Genomic DNA, 20,526 nt, shown 5'->3' on the forward strand with positions numbered 1-20,526 from the left:
TTAGTTTTTATGAACTTAAAAGGAATCTTTGCAACCCGCTCACGCCCACCCAGTTAGGTGTTCTTAAATGAGAACAGGTCTAACTGATATTAGGGAGCCCGAGTTCTCAATTTGTCCTTAGTTTGACAGCAGTTCCATTACAACTTTTTGTCTACTAACAGTGCAAATGCAATTGGGAAAAGAGGGGCACCTTTATATGAATTGTTAAGTACATTTTCAAAATAACAGGAATGATTCTCTCTTGCGTACTAACCAATTTAAATGCAAGGTATTGGTTTTGCACCTCAAGAAGACAACCTTTGAAGGGCTTCTGAAGACATTTTTCTACATGTCTTAGAGTCAGTAAAATGCAAAAATCGATAAAGCCAGCATCTAGGCTGATATATAGTGCAAACATAAAGCATCTGGATCCAACAAAGCAGAGAACTAAATTCCAAGACTTACGTTTCTCATCATCAGCATGAACTAGAGATGCTGCTCTCGACAAAACATCCAATGGAGTCTCCATTCCTCTCTGGATCCTGGAAAATTCAGAGCCAAAGTTTCAAAGAGTAAACTCACGGAGTCCTTACCACAACATACTAGGTGGTATGCCACTTGTTCATAGCGTACATACGTCAGGTTTAACAGAGGGAAGTAGTAATGAACAACAAGAGCATGACAGCAGAAAGAATCAAAAATCCAGGTTTCTGCTGCTCTTTTCGTGTTATACCAGCACAGGATTTGTTAAAACTAAGTCATTGCCGAAAACAAGGAAACACTGGAATTAGCTTTCCCACTAACTACTCATCCAAAACAAACCAGAAGACCAAATTCTCAAGTACTTGACTGAAGCTGATGACCACTGCTCATGTATGTTGCAACAGGGTTATCTGCGATATGTTGTAAGCGTTTTTGCCTCCACATGCCAGCCTTCCATCCCAATAAATAGCTACCTGAGACTATATCCAAAGATGCAACTCATCTGAAGCGGACAGCTGCCCTGACTACCCACATAAGCTTTAGATCCACAGTATTCAATAAACTTGTACTCCATACGCTCTTATGCCCAAAGTAGAACCATCCAAAGCTTATAAGCCATTAACACACTTTCTTACTTACGAACATATAGTCGAACACTGGGCATGTGTATATATAACGACACAGACAGAAAACTGTAACTTGTATAATCATACCGCAGTAGCTGCTTTTCCCTGTTTTTCTCCCCTTACAACACAATTCCCATACATGAAAAATTCACCCCATCACAAAACCCCACATTTCAGCACTATACTAAGCAACAGATTCTCCCATTAAAAAAAAAAAAAAAAATTGTATTACAGCTTACATAAGCCTCTCCAAGTTTCACATGAATGGCTTCAAAACCAGAAAAGAAGTTCCAACATGAAATTCCAAAAGATATGAAAGGGAAAGGAAGGAAGAGAATAACATGTTGTCAAGATGCTTTTGTTAAAAGGCCAACAACTTATATGTGTTCTTAAATAAGAAGGCAACAGCATAGACAGAACTGTTAAGAAAACAAATGGAGAAAGAGAAAAAACCCAGGACTGCTAAGAAGTTCATTGGTTTTTCTTCCCTGCAAAACTAGCATGTTATTCTGTCATAAGAACTGTTTACTGCAATTTACTTTACAGTATGATCTTAAAAAAAAAAAAAAAAGGTAGTGGCAACTACAGAAATCTCAAACACATGTATATAGACTTAACAACAAGCATATGTTTGGGAAGCAATTTCCTTGACTTTGCACTATAAATAATAAACCTCACTATCCTCTCTCCCTCCTCCTAAATAATTGCAAAGACTTTAAAACTAATCAAAGATTTTAAAGCATAAGAGAAAGGATTTTTCAAGTATTTTTAAGTTTAAAAAATATTTTTTCAATAAAGAACTAAATCCAGTCTTGTTTCCATAGAACTGTGCAAGAAGAAGAGATATACTTGAAATAACTAAGTATAGCGCTTGAGGATAAAAATATGCATTCTCCCTCCCTGTCAGAATCAGCTTTTGCTCAAGAACAGTATTTTAACTAAACTTATAAAATCAGTTAACTCTTTCATTTAAAGACAGTACACATGGGCAAGAGGGTTCAGAAAACAAGATCTTAGTTTCTTATTTTACTAAGTCTGCCTTCATCAAATATTTCTTTATATCACGTTTGGCCACACTCTCTTCCAAACCAAAGCAAAGACTTGGAAGAGAGCATTCACTAAAGAAGCCTTCAGCATCATTCCACTTTGATCCCTTAGACCCTGATGCTTGGTTTCTTTCCTGCTTTTTGTTTTCTTGGAGTTTAAAATACTTTATTTCTCCCCAGACTGTTGACTACTGACCCTCTCACACCAATTCCTCAACAGAGTAAAAATTGAGTTGGTAAAAAGATTAAAATATGTCTGATCAGATGATGCAGCTACACCAAACTGATGGCTAACTCATGATTTAGTACTAACCAGCTTTGTCCTCAATTTCAAAGACAGTAATACAGAGGGTTTTGGTCAACTCTTTAGAAAAACTCTCTTGATAAAGAACAATGCAAAGGATATTAAGATGTCTTTTATTGAAAACAAATTGCTGTTTTCTTTAAGTGTTTTCAGTAATTTTCAAATAATGGGAGTAGCAGATGCCCAATCCCTTTCCGGAACATGCTCCTAGTAAGAGAATTAGCCGGTGACAGAAGTCCACATTGAGAGAAGGAAACAGGAACCAAGTCTTAATTCTATTCAGGAAATTAGACACTTTAAAAACAACTTCACTAAAACTGGCCTCAATATAGTTTTGTAGCTTTGCATATTATTAAAGTTCATATCATGAGAGAGCTGCAGAAGTGCTTCTCTAACAGTTAAGGTCTTGTGAAGAATGTTGTGTCCATTCAAGAGCTTCTTTGAAGGGATGCTGTTAATATAGAGATCGGCAAATTCCAGGGTGCAATACCATACATGCTGCGATCTTTTAAACATGCTGAACACATTTAGAGTTATGAAAATTACCTTCAAGGAGCTATAAACTTCCAGATTATTTTTCAAACAATATGAAATATCCCTCTATCTCTAAATTAAACTAACAAGTCAGGAATAACAGTTCAGGAAAGAAAGAAAGGTTGCCTACGAGAACGAGAGAGGAGGAATCTTCTCTTCGACAGTTCAAAGCTTAAAAACCTAATTCCATCTCGGCAAGGACAGCAACTGCTACAGCTACTCCAAGGCAGCCGTCAGAGAACAGCCCGGTCATCCTCAGGAGGAGTCATGTTTCAGAAATGAAAGAATAGTTCAATTTCCAAGGTTCTGACAAAAAAGCCAGTTAAAAAGCAGACTTCTGATAAAAGCCAGCTAATTCTCTGTGTGACACAGAAACCTGTCTATGCAGCAGAAACTAACCTGAATAAAAGTTGAATTTTTATAAGTATCCCTGTCAAAAACCAACTCCCTAGCCTATGTGCAAGTATCGCTCTATACCCAGATCTCGTAAGGGAAAACAAGTGACTAGTGAAATACAAATACACAAACTTAACTTCCTCTGGATAGACCCGATTTAAGCACTATGGAAACAGTTTTGTACGTATCTTACTGGTTACAAAATCTTAACTGTTAGACTTAAAGAGACACAAGCCAAAAGCACTTTTACAAGCGTTCAAGATATTTTTATCTACCGTAATTTCAAATATTAGTTTAATACCTTACTCAGTCCTTTTATTTATCAGTTACTGCGTCCACTCAACATTCCCCTAGTCTGTCATCTCACCTACGTTGCACCAAAAAACATTCTGAAAAACAGTAAAGACATAGAATGTAAAATCATAAAGATACAATGTCTGAAAGACAAGTTAGTTACTAAACACTGATCCACTAGTAAGTTTTTTATGCAACACTTGAAGAACACAACACCCATTAGTGTAACGAAACGGCACATTATTTTCCCTCTCCTTTTCAAGCTTTTGCAAATTCCATGCACATATGGAGTACTCTCAGCTTTGCAAATGCCTAACTGTTAACGTTTTTTTGAATACTATAGAGAAATTAAAGCTTTTGAAAATGAACAGTTAAGTGATTTCATGGATTTATACAGCACCTTCCAAGCATCAGGGAAAGCACGCGGGGAAAAACCCTAAAGTTGCTTGTTTGAAACTTAAGTAAACAGGCAGGAGAGAAACCGGCACCAGAGACTAACTGCAGACTGAACAATGAGACATTTATTCAATCCCACGAAAGTTATTATTCACATTGGGGTATGTCAGGAAAGATTTGAAATAAAGAGAAGAACTTTGCATTTACTTAAGAAAAAAGGGGGAATAGTGAAGGGACAGAAAGGAAAGAGAAACATGAAAGATTATGTTTGCAGCAGTGATCGCCATTATGGAGATATGATGGCTTTTGTCTATAACGGATCTTAACTAGTAACCGAAGTAACAAGTTAGATGACAGAAACAAGGAAAAATTGGGTGATGAGAACAAAAGGCCTGTACAAAAGACATACTGTGCAGGTAAGAAAAATCGGAAGAATTTAGACATAGTTTGGACCTGAAGATCTAAAGAGAAATCACAGCATAAAGATACTTGGATTACAGGTCTGACTGACAAACAAAACAGCAGCACAGCCAACAGCCATTGCAAACACGTTAATAAGAAACATCTGCAAGCAGACACTAGTAAGAGGTCTCTCTTAAACTTGTTGAGTGTGAACTAGAGATAGACATCTACACAATGCCAAGCAGAGAGAAAGGCTGAACCTTTTAATGATGTAGAAAAAGTCTGGTACTTGAATTGATATGTCTGGCGAAATTACAGAGATAAGGCTGGAGGGAGAAGAAGTGGGTTAATAAACAAAACCCATTATAACAACAAAAAAGTGAGACAAGAACGACAAGACACTCGAGAAACAATCAAGAGCGAGGACTGAAGTGAAGCAAGTGTAGATAAACACAAGTATAGGGAAAACAAGATTAATTGAAAAGCATGGTCAAGCAGGTCAAAAGCAGCTCACATCTAGGAGTGTGAGGAAGGCACAGTACTTCCCAGACAAATTCATAACCAGAAATACCTAGAGAAAGAGACTCCAGCTGATTTCAATGGAAGAAAGCTAAACTGAAGAGGAAATCCAGACACAACTGATCAGCACAATCAATAAGTCTACAGAGGAAAGGAAGACAAAGCAGCAGTTTGATGCAAACTAGGTCAACATCTTTTATTTTTTAAGATAAGAGAGAGTAAAGCATATTTGTACTGTGAATGAAAATAACGATAAGCACATTGTATTCAACATGTGTCCTCAATAGCCACAAAACGTTCAAATTCCTTCAACTGCACTTAGATCAGAGCTTCTACTTGTGGATACGTAAATCCTGTGTTGAGATACCCATGCGAAATGTTAACTGTGAGCGCTCAGTTTAGATTGTGATTACCGTGCAGCACTGATCATCCTTCTGCATTTATAAATCACAGACTGAGTTCAGGCTACTGGGCCAAAGCAATCGTCGAAATACCACTTTTTTTTTTTAAATGTATTTATTCAGTACTTAAGTGGTTTGTTGTTTTTTTTTTTTTACCATGCTTGTTTTGCATGTGGAAAATGTGCTTGAACAGGCAAATCTTCAAACAGAAACAACAATTTAACTTATCACACAGAAAATAATAAGCTTAAACCAAAGCTTTGGCATTTTACCTTGTGCTTTTTGTTTTCTTGTTGCGTAAATCCTCCTTAACAAGGTAACATTCTAAAAAGAAAGCTATTAGCAATGGTATTTGAATTAAAAGTTAACAAACATAAGAAATTAAAGGTGGAAAAGTCTAACCTGACCATGTCTTGTATCTACAAGATCGCTCAGTCCATCCTATATGTTATACATTCTGCTGCAAACATACTATGAAACATCTAGCCATAGTAAAAAGAACTGAAACAAAACTACCTTTTATAACAGAAAACTTTCAAATGTATCTGAAAGCAAACAAATTAACCTTCTCAGTGTCTCCATATTGTACTGGTTATCAAAGCTACATATATTTAAACAAGAATCTCCTGAGGCTTTATAATGTGAATGTGCTTCTTCAGTTAACATGTCCCAAAGGTCTGTATCAATAATTTTCTATCCTGTTTTAGCTACTAGCCAAGTTTTAGACTACCAGACTGTCAGATCTACCCCTTTCAGCACCACTTCTGGGTGCTTATCACTTAGGCACCGGCCTAATTCCTACTCTAAGGTGGGTGTAAAAGCTATGTGGTAGCATTCATCTCGCCAAGTCGTTACTGAGCAGAGATAAGGAAGGCTAGCAACACAGCATCCTGCACCGAAACACCCTGTCCCCATTCCCCACAACGTGCATTGGAGATGCTGGCGATTCGGCAACAATGGTTTCAGCCCAGTAGTTTGCTTCAAAAAACAATGCAAATGTACAGCGCAGACACACCCAAATTCTACCAAGAGTCTAACGGGCCAGATCTGTGTTGTAGTTGTGACTGAAAGTAGTTCTTGTAAGTAATCCCAAAAAGCCTTGTAGCCTGATCCCAAATATCGAAATTGTAACAGGTGTCTCAAAGACAAGAAAGAGAGATGTAGGGAATTTAAGCAAAACACACTCTACGTTAGAAATACTCCCACAAGTAGGCAGATAGGAAAATACAAATAAAGGCCAAGAAGTTTGGAGAAGAGCCTTAAAAAAAAGTTTATGTATTATTAAGGCAGGAGAGGCAGATTGCTGCCAGATTTTATACAGTTTTGAATCTAAGGGTTCTTAATATCAGTGCCTGCAAAGAGAATTTCACTCAGATTTCACAACCTACAGTTTGTTCCTCTATGAGGAACGCTCTTTAAACAACTCCCAATTCTATAGTTACAGAAAATCTAATCAGAAAAATTACCCTGCAGGACAAATCCTGGAGCTCTTGATCAGTTAGTCCTCTTCAGTTTAATTAAAAAATTGTCCATTATTTCTTGTTCCTGATAATCCTGAAGCACCAAGAGAGTACAAGGGACGTGAACTGGCTTCATAGCTTCTCAAATGTCAGTGGAAACGGTTGTTAAATTCCCATTCATCGCACTTTCAGAAAAGGGGTGCACTGGTGTCATGTGCAGTCAGCTTGACCCAGAAAATTAATTACTTCTGATTACATCTGGGAAACATAAAGCCAGCTTGACCGAACAGACTGAAATTGCACTGCTAGAGATTAAATAAAAAAAACTCTACAAACGGAGTACACTAGATGCAGAGTCAAAAGCCTTAACTGTGCCCGTCGGACTCGTTCTAGAGGATTTCACCACAGGACCCTCTGCTACTGATGAAATTCCAGGGGTTTTCTCCGTAAGAAAAAGACACTCTATTGAAGCCAAGGTGTGAATTTAAGATGGCAGTCAAAATGCTCCCTGCTTGGTCCTATTGCTCCGAAACAACTTTCCGGATAGGAACTTACGTCAGGATGTTTCCTAACAGTTACGGTTCGCATCCTTCGCTGTAACCTGCGCAGCATCTCGGGCCGCAGAGGCTCCAGCCAGCGGCCCCCGCCAGCTCCCCGCGCAGGAGGCGCCCGGGGACACCGCACCGCGCGGGAGCGGCGCGGAGGCCGCCAGCCGTCCCTCAGCCGGGCAACCAGCCCTGCCTGCGGCGGCACCCAGCCTGCCGCCCGCCGGCAAACCTGCCCCCGCTCCCCCTCGCCAGGAGAGCGGGCCCGGGCGAGCCGCGGGCCCAGGCACCGCCGGGAAGGCGCAGCAGAGCTCGGACACCCCCGCGGTAGCAGGGCGGCTCGGTTCCTCCCCTTCCTAACAGCCCCGCGGCCGGGCCTGAGGTGGCTCCCCCCGGCCGCCGCTGACCTGGCCGCCCGGCCCCTCCGCAGCTCCCTCAGGGCGACGCCGGGGAGGCGAGGCTCCGCCGCCCGCTCCCGGGACCAGCCCGGTGCCCGGCTCGGGGAAAGTCCCGCAGCGCGGAGGACGAGACGGGGGCTGCCCCGTCCCGTCAGGGCGTCGGCGTCCCCGCCCGTCAGCGCCTCCGGGGCGACGCTCCCCCGCCCCGCCGACACTCCCCTCGGCGCCCCGCGGCCGCCCCGGGCCCCGCCGCCGCCAGCGGCAGGCTGCGGAGGGCGAGGGACGCGCTCCTCCGGGCCGAGCGCCGGGGCAGCGGGGCCCACCGCACCCGCGGGGGCACCTGTCCCCTTCCTCCCGCCTCGAACTTTCCAGCCGGCGCCCCGGCCGAGGCCGGGCTCCGCTCCGCGGCCAGACCCCGGGGCCGCCCGGCCGCAGGGGCCGCTCCCCCGCTCGCGGGCTCACTCACCAGTGTGCTCCCGGGCGGGCGGCGGCGGCGGCAGCAGCGCGGCTGGAGCGCCCGGCGAGCGGCTGGCTGCAGCGGCCGGGCTGGGCGGCCGAGGGCGGAAAGGGCAGGGGAGCGGGCCGGGGGCGGAGGGCTGCTTGTTTACTCCCGGGCCAGGGCCGGGGCGGCGAGCCCGGCAGCGGAGCGGAGCAGGCGCGGCGAGCCCCGGCGCCGCTGGCCCCGGCGCCGCTCGCTGCACGGGCCCGGGGAGGAATCCCAGGAATGATGGAATTCTCCTCCTAGCAGGTGGGGAGAGCGGGGCGGCCCCATTGGCTGGGCCCAGCTATGAGGTCAGCATAATTAGGGTAATGAGGCGCTGACATCATATCCTCGCAGGTAGGGAGAGCGCGGCGCAGGCGGCGAGGAGGAAGCGCGAACCGCGCCGGGCCAGGCCCCGGGCCAGGCCTCGCCCCGCCCCGCCCGCCGCCGCCGGAGGAGGGGCGCCCTGCGCGCGAAGCGGCCGGGCCCGGCCCGGCGGTGTCGGCCCGGAGCGGAGCCGGGGCTGTGCGGGGAAAAGGCTGCTCCCGCTGCACGGGGCGAGGGGGGGGAGAGGGGCAGGCGGAGGGAGAGGAGGAGGGAAGAGGAGTCCGCCGTGCCGGCTGGCGGAGAGCGAGACCGGCGAGGGAGGCGTGTGGGAGAACAGGCTGGCAGCGCTGCCGGAAAAATACATCGAGAAACGGCCCCTGCCGCTGCCTGCCTAGGGACACGAAAGCAGGTAGCGAGGAAGAACGCCGTTGTTCATTGCCTAATTGACTCCTAACCGTACTTTAAAAAGCTTTTCTAGAACTAAAGGAAAACAACAAAAAAGTTTCTCTTAAGAACAAAGCAAAGCGATTTTTAAAAGCAGAAGTACACCACACGCATTTCAAATTAAAATGCACCACCATTGAGCAGCTGAGAAACTGCCTTAATAGCCACGCACACAATTAAAATACGTGCAAACGACGAAAAGCAAACTTGTCAGATGCTAAGGTAACATGCTACAAGTAGGCTGGAGGATGAGGGAGCTTACCTCCACGTATTCAATATGATTTGAAGACACTAGGTCTGAAGAGATCTAGCATTTTATTTCCTGTTTACTGCTAGTACTCCTGAAGCATATTTTTACAGAATCCCTTCTTGCATTTGATATGAGTCATTCAGCCATCTGAGGAAATTGCCAAAAGTCAGACTTGTGTGAAACTGAAGCTGAGCTATCCCCATGGTCAACAAAGAGCTCTCCTACAGTTCCATTTCCAGAGTACGAGCTCCCTTCTACAATTGCAAAAAATCTGAAAGTTTGCCAGTAGCCAGAATGACCCAGTCCCTCAAACCTGGATTACTGCAAAAAGCAGAAACACACCTGCTCCCACGATCCCAGCACCTCCCCGCCACTTGAATACCAGCACGTCCTCGCTCATTCCCATTGCTTTGCAGCAGTGTTCATTCCAAGTCTGACATTTTCAAGACCCAAGCAATTTAGAAGCACGTCTTGCTAAAATACTTTGCCTGTTTTGAGTAATTGCATGAAATTAAACTGTCAGACAGCTTGTACATATGGAAGAACCGCTTCTCAGAAGCTAAGGCTTTACCAATGTACTCTGAAGAACTTGGTAACGCTGTTTCCTGCAACAGGCATTTTAGCTTGCATAAATTAATTAGAGCAGGAGATATGGGAAAGCACTGTACTCATGTTCTGTTGTCCACACTGAACATCAGTCACCTGCTAGAGAATCAGGTCCCTCAATGCTACATTTTACCTTTACACGTGCCACAAGGAACTGAGGTTGCTTCAGACGGCTCTTGGAGTCCATTGCAAAGGGAAAGAAAGGGTCAACAAATCAACCTGAGCCCCGCCACAAAAAGCCTTAGGGTTGCAGATTTGTGGTGGAACCTGAAGAGAGCACAGGGCAACAGAAACACAAAGTGTCTTGGTACAATTCTGCTGGTGGTATTTCTCCTATTCAGCTCCTCCTCAATGTGACAGACATATGCGCTAATATAATAAATGCGTAAGTATATACATGGCAGCACAACTGTCTGCGTTTTCTCAAGGAAAAAAGTACCAAGACACAGCAAGGTTTATTTTAGATCCTGAAACTGGGATTTATGTATGAAGTAGTGGAGGGAGCACAGCTCCCACATTTACCCAGAGGTGCAGCCAAAGCAGCAGCCCAGCCAAGTGGTGTGGGAGGCTGCACGGAAGGGAACGGTCAGGGATGAATCCACACGCCCTGCATTTTGATTCCTTGAAAGATTCAGAGTCCATGAAGGGTCTGTGCTGTCCAGTTCCAATTTAAAAATCTATCAAAATCATGCAAGAATAACTGATATTGAAGTATTTTCATATCCTTGCAAGGACAGGTCATGAGATCTCAGGGCCATCAAAAGCTAGCCAAAAATACATTCCAAACACTAAATGAAATCCAGACTTAGACTCAACACACTTAGTATATCTAATAGAAAGATTTCAGTTGCTAAAAATCTGAAAGGCATATAGTCTAATAACAACCATAAACATTATTTTATACATTTCTTAAACTTCATCTATATGACATTTATAACAATAAATAGTAATAGTTATACATTTTTTAAAGTTATTGTATTAATAGACTACTGGAAAATATTTTCATTACCAGCAAGCAGAACAGGAGTTTGATGATCTAATATTTGGAAAAATGGTAGTCAAAATAGTAATGTAAAAGTTATTTGAGAAAAAAAAAAATAAAAATACCGAACAAGAAAAATACTATGAAATACAGAAAACAAAACCACAGGCACTGAGAAAAGATCTGAAATAGACACTGGTACATATCACAAGAATGAATTGCTGCAGACTAATTACAAACCTTTTTAATACCTATCTTCAAGAAAAAAGTATGCCACTCCTGTTTATAACTGCTGGAGGGGAAGAGGTAGGAAGGGTTTCTTTGTTTAAAGAGACAGAGCTCCTGGGATGAGGAGGAGCTTGAAAAAGGAGAGGTCAAAACAGCTTTTGATGCTTCAGATATCCTATTACAGCTCCCAGCAAAAGTTTTAGAACAGGATATTTATTAAACATCTAAAGAGTGTGAGGGAACATCAGCTTTCTGGGAACAACGACCCTGTGCATTCCCGTACAAATGCTGCTAGTACAGACAGACTTCCCCACAAAAGTTAGGTGTCAACGTTTGTTAAAACAAACAAACAAAAAAGTGCAAGTTGTGAAACGCTGGAAATCTTTGAAAGCAAATCTTAACAGCTAACACACCGTAAGAAAACCTTGTTGAAGCTGCTCAACTCAACACACGTTAATGCTTAGCCAAGATGTTCAAAAGGCAAATTCACAAATTAGTAAAGCAAAAACAATCTTGTTTGATGAACCGTATTTTGGTTTGCTTGGGTGTTAAAATTTTTCATTTTGCATGTAACTTTATAACTGAATGATATCAAAGGCTCTTTGCTGACTCAGATACCAGCAAAAACATACTTCGCTGAAACACAAAAACTGACGGAGATAGTTGAGGGTTTGTACCTGAACTAAAACAAAAGTAGTGCTTCAGCCCAAACTCAGGTGCCCAGGTAGAGCACCCAAGGTATGATTCAAATCCCGGGACAGACTCCAGTTGCCACTCCTGTTCCATATCTATATTAATCACTGAAAAATTAGCGGCATTCTCCATACAGTATAGCCCATGCAACAGAAGAAGGTTTAACCATGTGTGAGGGAGCCAGGACTGTGAATGACCGTGCATCTCAGCTGTAGCACTATCAGCAATGTCTCCTAACTTTTCTGCTGTGGAGGATGCTTGTGAATTTGTGTAACAGCCCGCATCCCCTGGGCCCACTGAACACGTTGTAGAACAATGTGTTAAGCACAGTTTCACAGAAAGACACCAATATTTCATGAGCAACAAAAGCTGGTAAGTCATTTCTGGGTACATTTTGAGAAATTTCTTTGAACAATTACCACTGTTTCACAACTTATTTTAAGATTTTTTTTTTAATTATTTTTTTTAATACACAGAGGAGGGAAAGGACCTGAAAGCAGAGGGAAAAAAAAAAAGGTATTATATCAAGTGCAGTTGCAGTCTATAGGGAGATCTGATGGCCTAGTTCTACAGACCCTACTCAACCATTAATCTTGTAATTATTATTGAAATTAAGCCTGACATCTGTTCCATGACCAACTAAGAAAATAAAACATTTCCACTATAATAACAGTTGGTTAAAAATGCCTTGGGCAAGTATCTCCCTACATGTGGGCCACAGCAGTGATATGCCTTACTATGGTGAAAGACTTCAGTGTTAACTAGACATGGATACTCAATGTGGAAAGGGACTCAAACCTGTTTTGTCAAACTATTTTCAAGTGATTTCAGCTTGTAAGACTAGCGGCAGGGGGCACATGTTGTGTGTTGCTTCAATCAACAATACCAGTGTAAAGCTACAAAGATGGTTCTTTTTTTCTTTAGGTGCCCATCTAAGGAAGTAATTTGCCAGCTGGCATTTCGTGCATGTAAAAGAGGCATTTATGGGAGTTCTTCCACTTTCTTACTGCAATCTCACTTTTGTTTTTCAAACAGCAGCAAGAGAGATTACTTCTGTTACAACAGACAGGAACACATGAAGTTACCTTAAGTCTGAAGGGAAGCCCAAGATATACTAAACTCTGCACAAAGATGATGAAGTTCGTGCCAAAAGCAAACACTTTTTCCAAAGCTATCACAAAACACCATTATTTGTCACAGGCTTAACAAAGTATGTCATTGCTTCACAGTATCTGTCAGTACAATTACAATGCATACCTCCACATCATCTTTTAATAAAACAGGTTAATTTTATACCAAATGACAGCAGCTTTTAAAATCGTATCTCAAAATACATTTTATCATAAACAAATTATGTAGCCTCACAAGCAAACATCTTTTCCTCAATGTTAACCCTGCTAAACTCTGAATCTAAAACTCTTCCCTGCAAAAATCTAGATTCATTTGCACTGCACCTCAAAGATACCTTACATAAAAACACACCCAAATTCAAAACACTGTAGCACATAAGATTTAAAACGACACTTTAAATTTTTTTGAAGATAGTTTATTATTTCATTAGACCATAATGTGTTAAATTGCAGTAATTCCAGACAGACAAGTTGATCCAAACTGTAAGCTGATGGAGATGGTTATTTATTGCCTGCTTCAAGACAAAGCTTGCCCTCTTCATAATTGTCTGCCCCATCATCCAAAGGAAGATTAAAAAAGACAGTATAATTTCAGTTGGAGCAGGGTCATAACAGCAGCATAATCTTCACGGAAACAATGAGATACTTTCAGAGTCAAACAGAAATATGAACACCACTAACTCTGTTCTTTCAGAACATTTAACCACAGGTACTTTTTGCCTGCTTTGTTCTAGAGAAGAGGAAGATTCCACCCTATGGAGGTTCCCATAAGATGAAGACAGACAAGAGAGCTGAGCAAAAAAAAAAAAAAAAAAAAAAAAGTGTCAGATTAACAAATTAAAAGCACCCTTTGGCGATAACCCACTGGTTTTAATTTGTGAAACACCAATAAAATGACCACAACTGGTTCACAGCAAAACTCTGAATGGCAAATTCAGTGTAAAAGAAAGGTCAGTATAATCAGTGATACACAGATGTAGGTAAATATTCAGAGTAATATATTTATTATACACTTTTTTCTGATTCTGCCCCTCTTCTTGTGCAGTAAACACATATATATAATAGCTTTAACTCCCTATTAGATTTGTATCCTAACTTTCACATAGGACAAGAGAAACTTTAGTGCAACTAGGATCATTAAAATCATGCACAGGTTGCAGTTCATGATTAGATGCGAAATTATTTTAAGAGTTTACATACTAACTCATTGTAAGCTACATAACTTATATACATTTCAAGGCTGTAAGAAAAAGTTATTTAGTCACCAGAATTTCTTCTAAACCAAAGACACCAGCAGTAGGTCACCGGACAAAAGTAACATGCCTGCCTAAAGGAATCGGACACCAAAAGACCGTCTAAAGCCCTTTTGAATATCCCCACCTATCAGCTCAAAGATACATTGGGGAATCACACTGGAAGAATCAAACTAGCAATTTCTAGACTAAGGTCAGTTATCTCATCTGAACAAGTGGGCTTTCTCCTCAGGTGCCAGATGTGCCCTTACCACTGTGATTTCAGAATGGCTTGCAGGAGGCTCACAGCCTTGCTGCCTGCAGTCCCGGGGTTTATCAGGGACAGGAACAGGGCTGGAAGGCACCACACGGGCAGCTGCGCTAATACAAGTGGAACGTCAGACAGCCATCAGGTCATCTACCCTCCATGAACACAGGAGGGTAGAAGGGTTTGGGGTTCTGGTTTTTTTTCCTGTTGTTTTTAATACAAATAACACACTCATTTTCAATTTTATGTTGGAAAGAGAATCCTGCTGAAATTAGTCACAAATAAACTAGACAAGGAACAGAGGAGACACATTCTTTAAACAACAAAAAGTAAAGCAGAAGAAAACAGATGCTTTACTTTAAAAGCACCTATGCAAGTACAACCTTTAAGCATAATCCACTTAAAAATGTCGTAAGAATTTAAAGCACAGTGATGTAGTTTCATCATCTACTGTTGTCTGTGCTAACTCACCTTCAAACTGTCAAATTGCTACTGACTCAGTCTTCTACTTGGCAATTTTCTAATCCAAGGATGCAGGGTCAGAGTTACCCATGAATGTACAGAATGTGCACAATCTCATCATCTAGGATGTATGCCCCAATACCACACTTGGAGGCAATTTTAAAAAAAAAAAAAAAGAGAGATTGGCTAGATTTTATTGTGAAAATAATTTGGTTTGAAAAAGCCTTGCCCCAGACTGCAATGCCAAAGCACAACAGCAGCATCATGAGACAGACATTGGTAGGCTGCTTTGTATCAGCTCTTCCCCCTCTCCTGCACCACTTCTTGAAGCATTCTAAGCTACTAACTTCTTGGCTCTCACTATTGTCTTGTACAGGGAGTGAGCCAGACATTTCATCACTGCAAAAGAGCAAGACAACTTGAGGATGGCAACATTAAAAGAAAAAACCAAAACCACAAACAAAAACAAAAAAACCCACGGAATGCCCCCCCCTTCTCATGCTTCACTACTGATTTTAAAATAGGAGGTTTGGAGAAACTTTGGCAGGAGGCAGAGATTAAAAAAATAATCCACTGTGTGGGAACACAACCTTTCAAATTTACCAAGTATACCATAGAGCTAGATAGATTCCGGGTAAGAGAAGTAATACAAATTAATTCAATAAAGCCAAAATGAGATATTTAACTAAACTATTTACTTAGCTTGTCTAATTGCGTAGGAGAGGTATCTTAAACATCAGGTGCAAGTCTTTCAAAGAAGGTCTCACGGTACAACAAAGGCAAGTGAAGGAACCAAAAGACAGTCTCTTATGACCTTTTTTTTTAATTATATATATATTTTTTAAAGACAGTCCCTTATGGTTGCTAACTCCTAAGAATCAAATTCTATTCAAATTTAAAACCAGGAAGAACCCTCTATAGCCATTACACTTGCGTGAAGTTTCAGTCAGATCAGAATATTGGTCTTTGCAGCTGCACGACCTTAATTTTCTCAGAAAAAAGTGTGCATAATTGTCAAAATAGCCATCCACCATTAATGAAAAGGGTTTGGCAGAACACTGGATTCTGAAGGCAAAAATGACATCTTTAGTCCAAGAACGTACATGTAACTGAAATATCTGGAGTCTTCATGAATAATTTCAGACTGTATAGTCTGAAGCTTCCTGTTCATGTACTAAAACTTAATCCATTTCTTAACACTTCTGATGTAACAAGTCTGAGTAAGAGGTTAAAACATGCAAGAGTAAAATGATTACAGCCTCTCCCTAAAGTAGTCATGAAGTTCGGGATCAGTTAGCAACTGTGCTGTAGATTTTTATCTAGAAAAACAAGTAAATAAGGGAGCTGCAAAATTTTATGAAACCACAGTATCAAAATTAACAGAGCAGCGGTTCACTCAAACAAAAAACCATACCAGAAAATAGCTATACAAAGGTAACGTCTCTTCTTCCTGCAATAGATAACACAAAGAAAATTCATTTTCTACACATTCAGAATATATGGCCAGCAGAAGTGAATCTGAAAATGAAGAATGCTTTGTCCTCTGTCTACACCTTACCCATGAAAAACTATCAGTCACACACTGACCTGACACTCTGACCTTCAAAGCATATTTCAATTTCAATTCTATTTTTAAATTAATTGCTGGGAAAAGGCATGAGTCACAACCCTGCTTGGATCCCCCTCTACTGGACACTCACCAAGTGCTATGTTTATTCTAAAGTTTCCCAAGTCAGAACAGGCTCTAGCATTACCTCCGCAATCAATTTAAAGAACATGGACCTTACAGTTCAGTTCCCTAAGCCACCCAGGAATACTGGCCACGATATCCATCTTTGTCTTCCCAATTTGGCAAAGATGTTTGTTGCAAAAATCAGGCAGCTATGGGATACTATCAAGTCCAGCTCTCTAATAGAAAGGAATCCCACTTGTTCAGCTGTATGCTACCTAGAGGCACCTTGTTTATAAGGTTGCAGCTGTTACTCTCCATCTGTTAGGCAAATTCACTGACACTGAAGGTCAACCAAATCTAAAGAGAAACCTCACTGAAGCACAGGTGAGAAATACAGTCTCTGCAGTTGAAACAAAGTCGGTGCATTCAATACAGCCGGTATTTGAAGGGTCACATAGCCAGCCACCTGGAGGTACTCACCACTCAAATACTTGGAAAAAGGGGAAATGAGCAAGCGATAAAGAACACATCGTACACACGCTGATGGAGGAAGTCAGCATCCTGTGTGGTACAGTTTTATGCACTCCCCAAATCTGAAGTTTAGGAGCAGCCAAACAGCACACTGCTAGCCAAGTGGGTTGCTCACAACGGTATGCAAGTTAATAAAGGGACACAATACTGAGATTAAAGACTGTAAATAGAAGTGGAAACCAGAATGTACGGTTATGTATCCAGTCAAATTTTGACTTCCCATTCATCCTGTGTCAGCTAGTTTATTCCCTCTGAAGCATGAGATAGAGTTACATACTTCCCTGGCACTGGCGATCTCAGAGCCAGCTAGGCCCATGCTGCTGACTCACCTACGGAAATCCTTAGTAGTTTGATAGGGTCCAGGCTCTTCATTACAAAGAGCCCTTCTAAGACATCAAGAAATAAATCATCTGCCTGGCTGCCTTGAATGAAAGCACTGTTACACAGGAAAAAAGGGGATGGAGCATGAAACAATATCCATGGTGGAACAGCCAAACCAGAAAAGAGAGATGTCTGAAGAACAGAATGAAAGACTTGAGAATTAAGTCAAGAAGAGAAACAATAAAACAAAAAAGCAGTAGGAAATGGAGCAGGAAGGTATGAACAGGAGAGTTACAAATGGAATGAAAAGCTAAAGTGACTATTTTTCGTAAAAGAACAAACACACCTCATTACGGCAAAGAGTTAGTAACATATTCCCATGTATTAACTTCCCGTGCACCAATCACTAGTTATTTTAGTGGATTACAGCTGTATGACCATAAGAAATCATTTCCACATACTGTTGAGGAACTTCAAAAGCAACTAACAAGTCTGAAATCAATCTCTCTTCTCTTAAAAGTTTTACATAGCAAAAAGTTGTAACAACTGCATAAAGTATTTTATATTAACAATGGAGAGTTCAGCCTGTAAGCTGCTCTAGGCTATGATTCATTCATGGCGCTCTGCCAAAAAAATAAATACATTCAAGACCAATGGCCTCAAGGGGAAAGGTAGGCCACTTTTTAAAAAGCGCAGAGATAAATGATTTACAGAACAGAATACAGTTTAAGATTTCAGCCTATATGGATGATGAGGAAGGACTTTTTTACGTCTCACAAAGATTTACCGCACAGACTTGAATATTGGCAATGTATCAACAGATGGAGTAAACTAGGAACTATTAAACTGGGATTTGCAAAACTCTCTCCAAAGAGCAAGAAATGACCCATTATATTGCTATACACAAAGAAAGTTCATAAAGCCAAATCAAGATATGCCATGGGTATTTCAGCCACGTAAGACAAACACGGCCAGTTCAGATTACAGGCAAACTCTGCAGTAAAGTAACACCTGTAAAGGGAAAGACCAAGCCACTGGCAGCATGACAAACAGTTTAAAGGTTGGGAGGGTTTGACGCCATACAGCATCTGCTGCACATAAAAATGTTTAATTAGCTGCTAAACAGCAAGCAGTACATTCTTGTTTTTTCTACGAGAACATTATTTCTTGAATAAATGCCCTTGCTTAGCTAGCAAGGTTCAGAATGAAGATAGCTGTTTCACTACAGGAGCTGAGGCCAACTCATTCTCACACATCAGACTGACTTGTAATTGCCTTCTCATGTTTTGAGCCACCATTTCAGTAGCAAGCACCTTCTGAAACACCAAAACCACTTTTAAATGTGTCTTACTTTAATATTCAGAACATTATCTTTAACTGTATTGCTAATGGCTTTTAAAAGAAAGCTGCTCTTTTAAATGCTTCCCTAGAGTTACAACTGCATTTCATCATTTAAAAAATTCTAGATTTAACTGCTGCTCATCTCCAGACTTAGTAGTGAGGAACTGCAGAGAAGGAGAAACACTGAGCCTCTTAGGATGCAAGATATCCTCACAGGATAGTCTACTTAAAGTTCTAGTTACACACACATCGCCAAGGTACCCTCTCTCAATAAAAGGGAAAACAGCCACAACTTCAAGGTAACAAAACCCACCAAAGGGAACGAGCTGCTAGAATCCAGCCTTCGCTTATGCTGCAGCCATATCCCAGCAGGGGCTCAGCAGTGTCCAACTGTACTGAGACATCACAGAGATTTTTAAAATTTTTTTACTTCTGTAGATTCAAGCCCAAGCTATATGTTGCCATTGGTTTCAAAGAGGATTTACATACCTATTCAACAATGGTAGTAATGTATGCATTTTAAGTCAAGCATGTGATTAAATGCTCTGCTAGTAAGAATTCTCAACCAGATGTTGGGCAATCTTATGACACACAATCTCTCTCAACCAGTGCTTGAAGCAGTTATAATTTATGAGCTAGTGGTTTCACATCCTGTGGTGCTGTTATTTAACCAGGTTTAAAAAGCCCCATCCTCACCTTTTCCTAAAAAAAAAAAAAAAAAAAGTGCAGGTTGGTCAGGATGGTTTAGTTCAATGATATTACTTCCCAGTATGGCTCATGATGTAAAACTTCACTTAATTGCACTATTACAGGGGGAAGGAATGAGCTCCTTAAAAGGTAAGAGTGTCTAGTTTTGCCACTGCCTACTTTTTTTTTTTTTATTTGGTCATATTGCTTATTCTGTGGATAAGTTTTCGCTCCATCTGTGCACCACAGATGTCCCTTTTTTTTTCTCTTTCAGCTCGTACATTTCTATACAGCACCTATGAAAGCCTGCATCCTTGAGGGAATTATGGGAATTACAAAAATGCAATAGTTACATTTTCATTTACAGACATAAAGAGGAGATAAATGAGCCAAAATTTGCAATAACATTTTAGTTGTTAGCCTTAATTATCTGGTAATGTATTCAGTACATGGAATAGATTTCTAACAATGCAGTGTGCAGCAAATGGCATTTTTTAAAAACATAAAACCAACTATATTTTTCTGCTTACAGTATTCATTTTCCAAAAGTTGGCTGCAAGAACAGAATTCACACACACATACAGAGAAAAATACAATTTCGCCAAGAGTGATCTCGTTGAATTTGTCAAGGACAAATCCTCAGCAGTGGTGAGCATCCTCTCCTTTAGGAGTTGAGGCTCACTTAGACCCTTTCCAACACAGCCTTAATAAACACCACTACAAAAGAAAGCCCAGAACATATAAAATTCAGTTACATTCAAAATAAATAAAATTAATAAATCATTCTGCAAACTATTCATGCAGAGGGTTATTTTTGAAATTGTCCTGTTTCCTAGGAGGAGTTGATACATTATGTGGTGTCAATTTCAGTTTCCAAATTTTTTTTGTAGCCTCAGACTCTCACAGATGAGGACTTCCCCCCCCCCCAAATAATAGTGGACCCTACTAACAATTTGCTAACACCCACTTGCTGGTGTACAAATCAGTCTTTTGTCCATGCTCCTGCCCATATACAGTTTCCCCTACAGTGTACTTCATTTGGGACAAAAAAAATAAAAGCTGTTACCTCATTAGATGACTAAACCAGG

General features: G+C 41.2%; 1 protein-coding gene across 2 annotated transcripts in view; it reads right to left on the reverse strand.

Moving 5' to 3' along the window:
- Positions 1-8,387, reverse strand: part of VGLL4 (vestigial like family member 4) — a 91,018-nt gene extending 82,631 nt beyond the window's left edge. Inside the window, exons 1-2 of one of the 2 annotated variants that reach the window (XM_050904586.1) lie at positions 8,250-8,307; positions 445-521 (exon numbers count right to left, since the gene is read on the reverse strand). In XM_050904586.1, coding sequence (XP_050760543.1) covers positions 445-508 — 64 coding nt within the window. In that variant the 5' untranslated portion in view covers positions 509-521; positions 8,250-8,307. Of the gene's footprint in view, positions 1-444; positions 522-8,249 lie in introns of both variants that reach the window. The other variant, XM_050904588.1, reaches the window with a different exon arrangement.
- Positions 8,388-20,526: the final 12,139 nt, after the last annotated feature.

Source organism: Gymnogyps californianus, chromosome 13 (genome assembly GCF_018139145.2).
Source record: "Gymnogyps californianus isolate 813 chromosome 13, ASM1813914v2, whole genome shotgun sequence".
NCBI classification, from domain to species: Eukaryota; Metazoa; Chordata; class Aves; order Accipitriformes; family Cathartidae; genus Gymnogyps; species Gymnogyps californianus.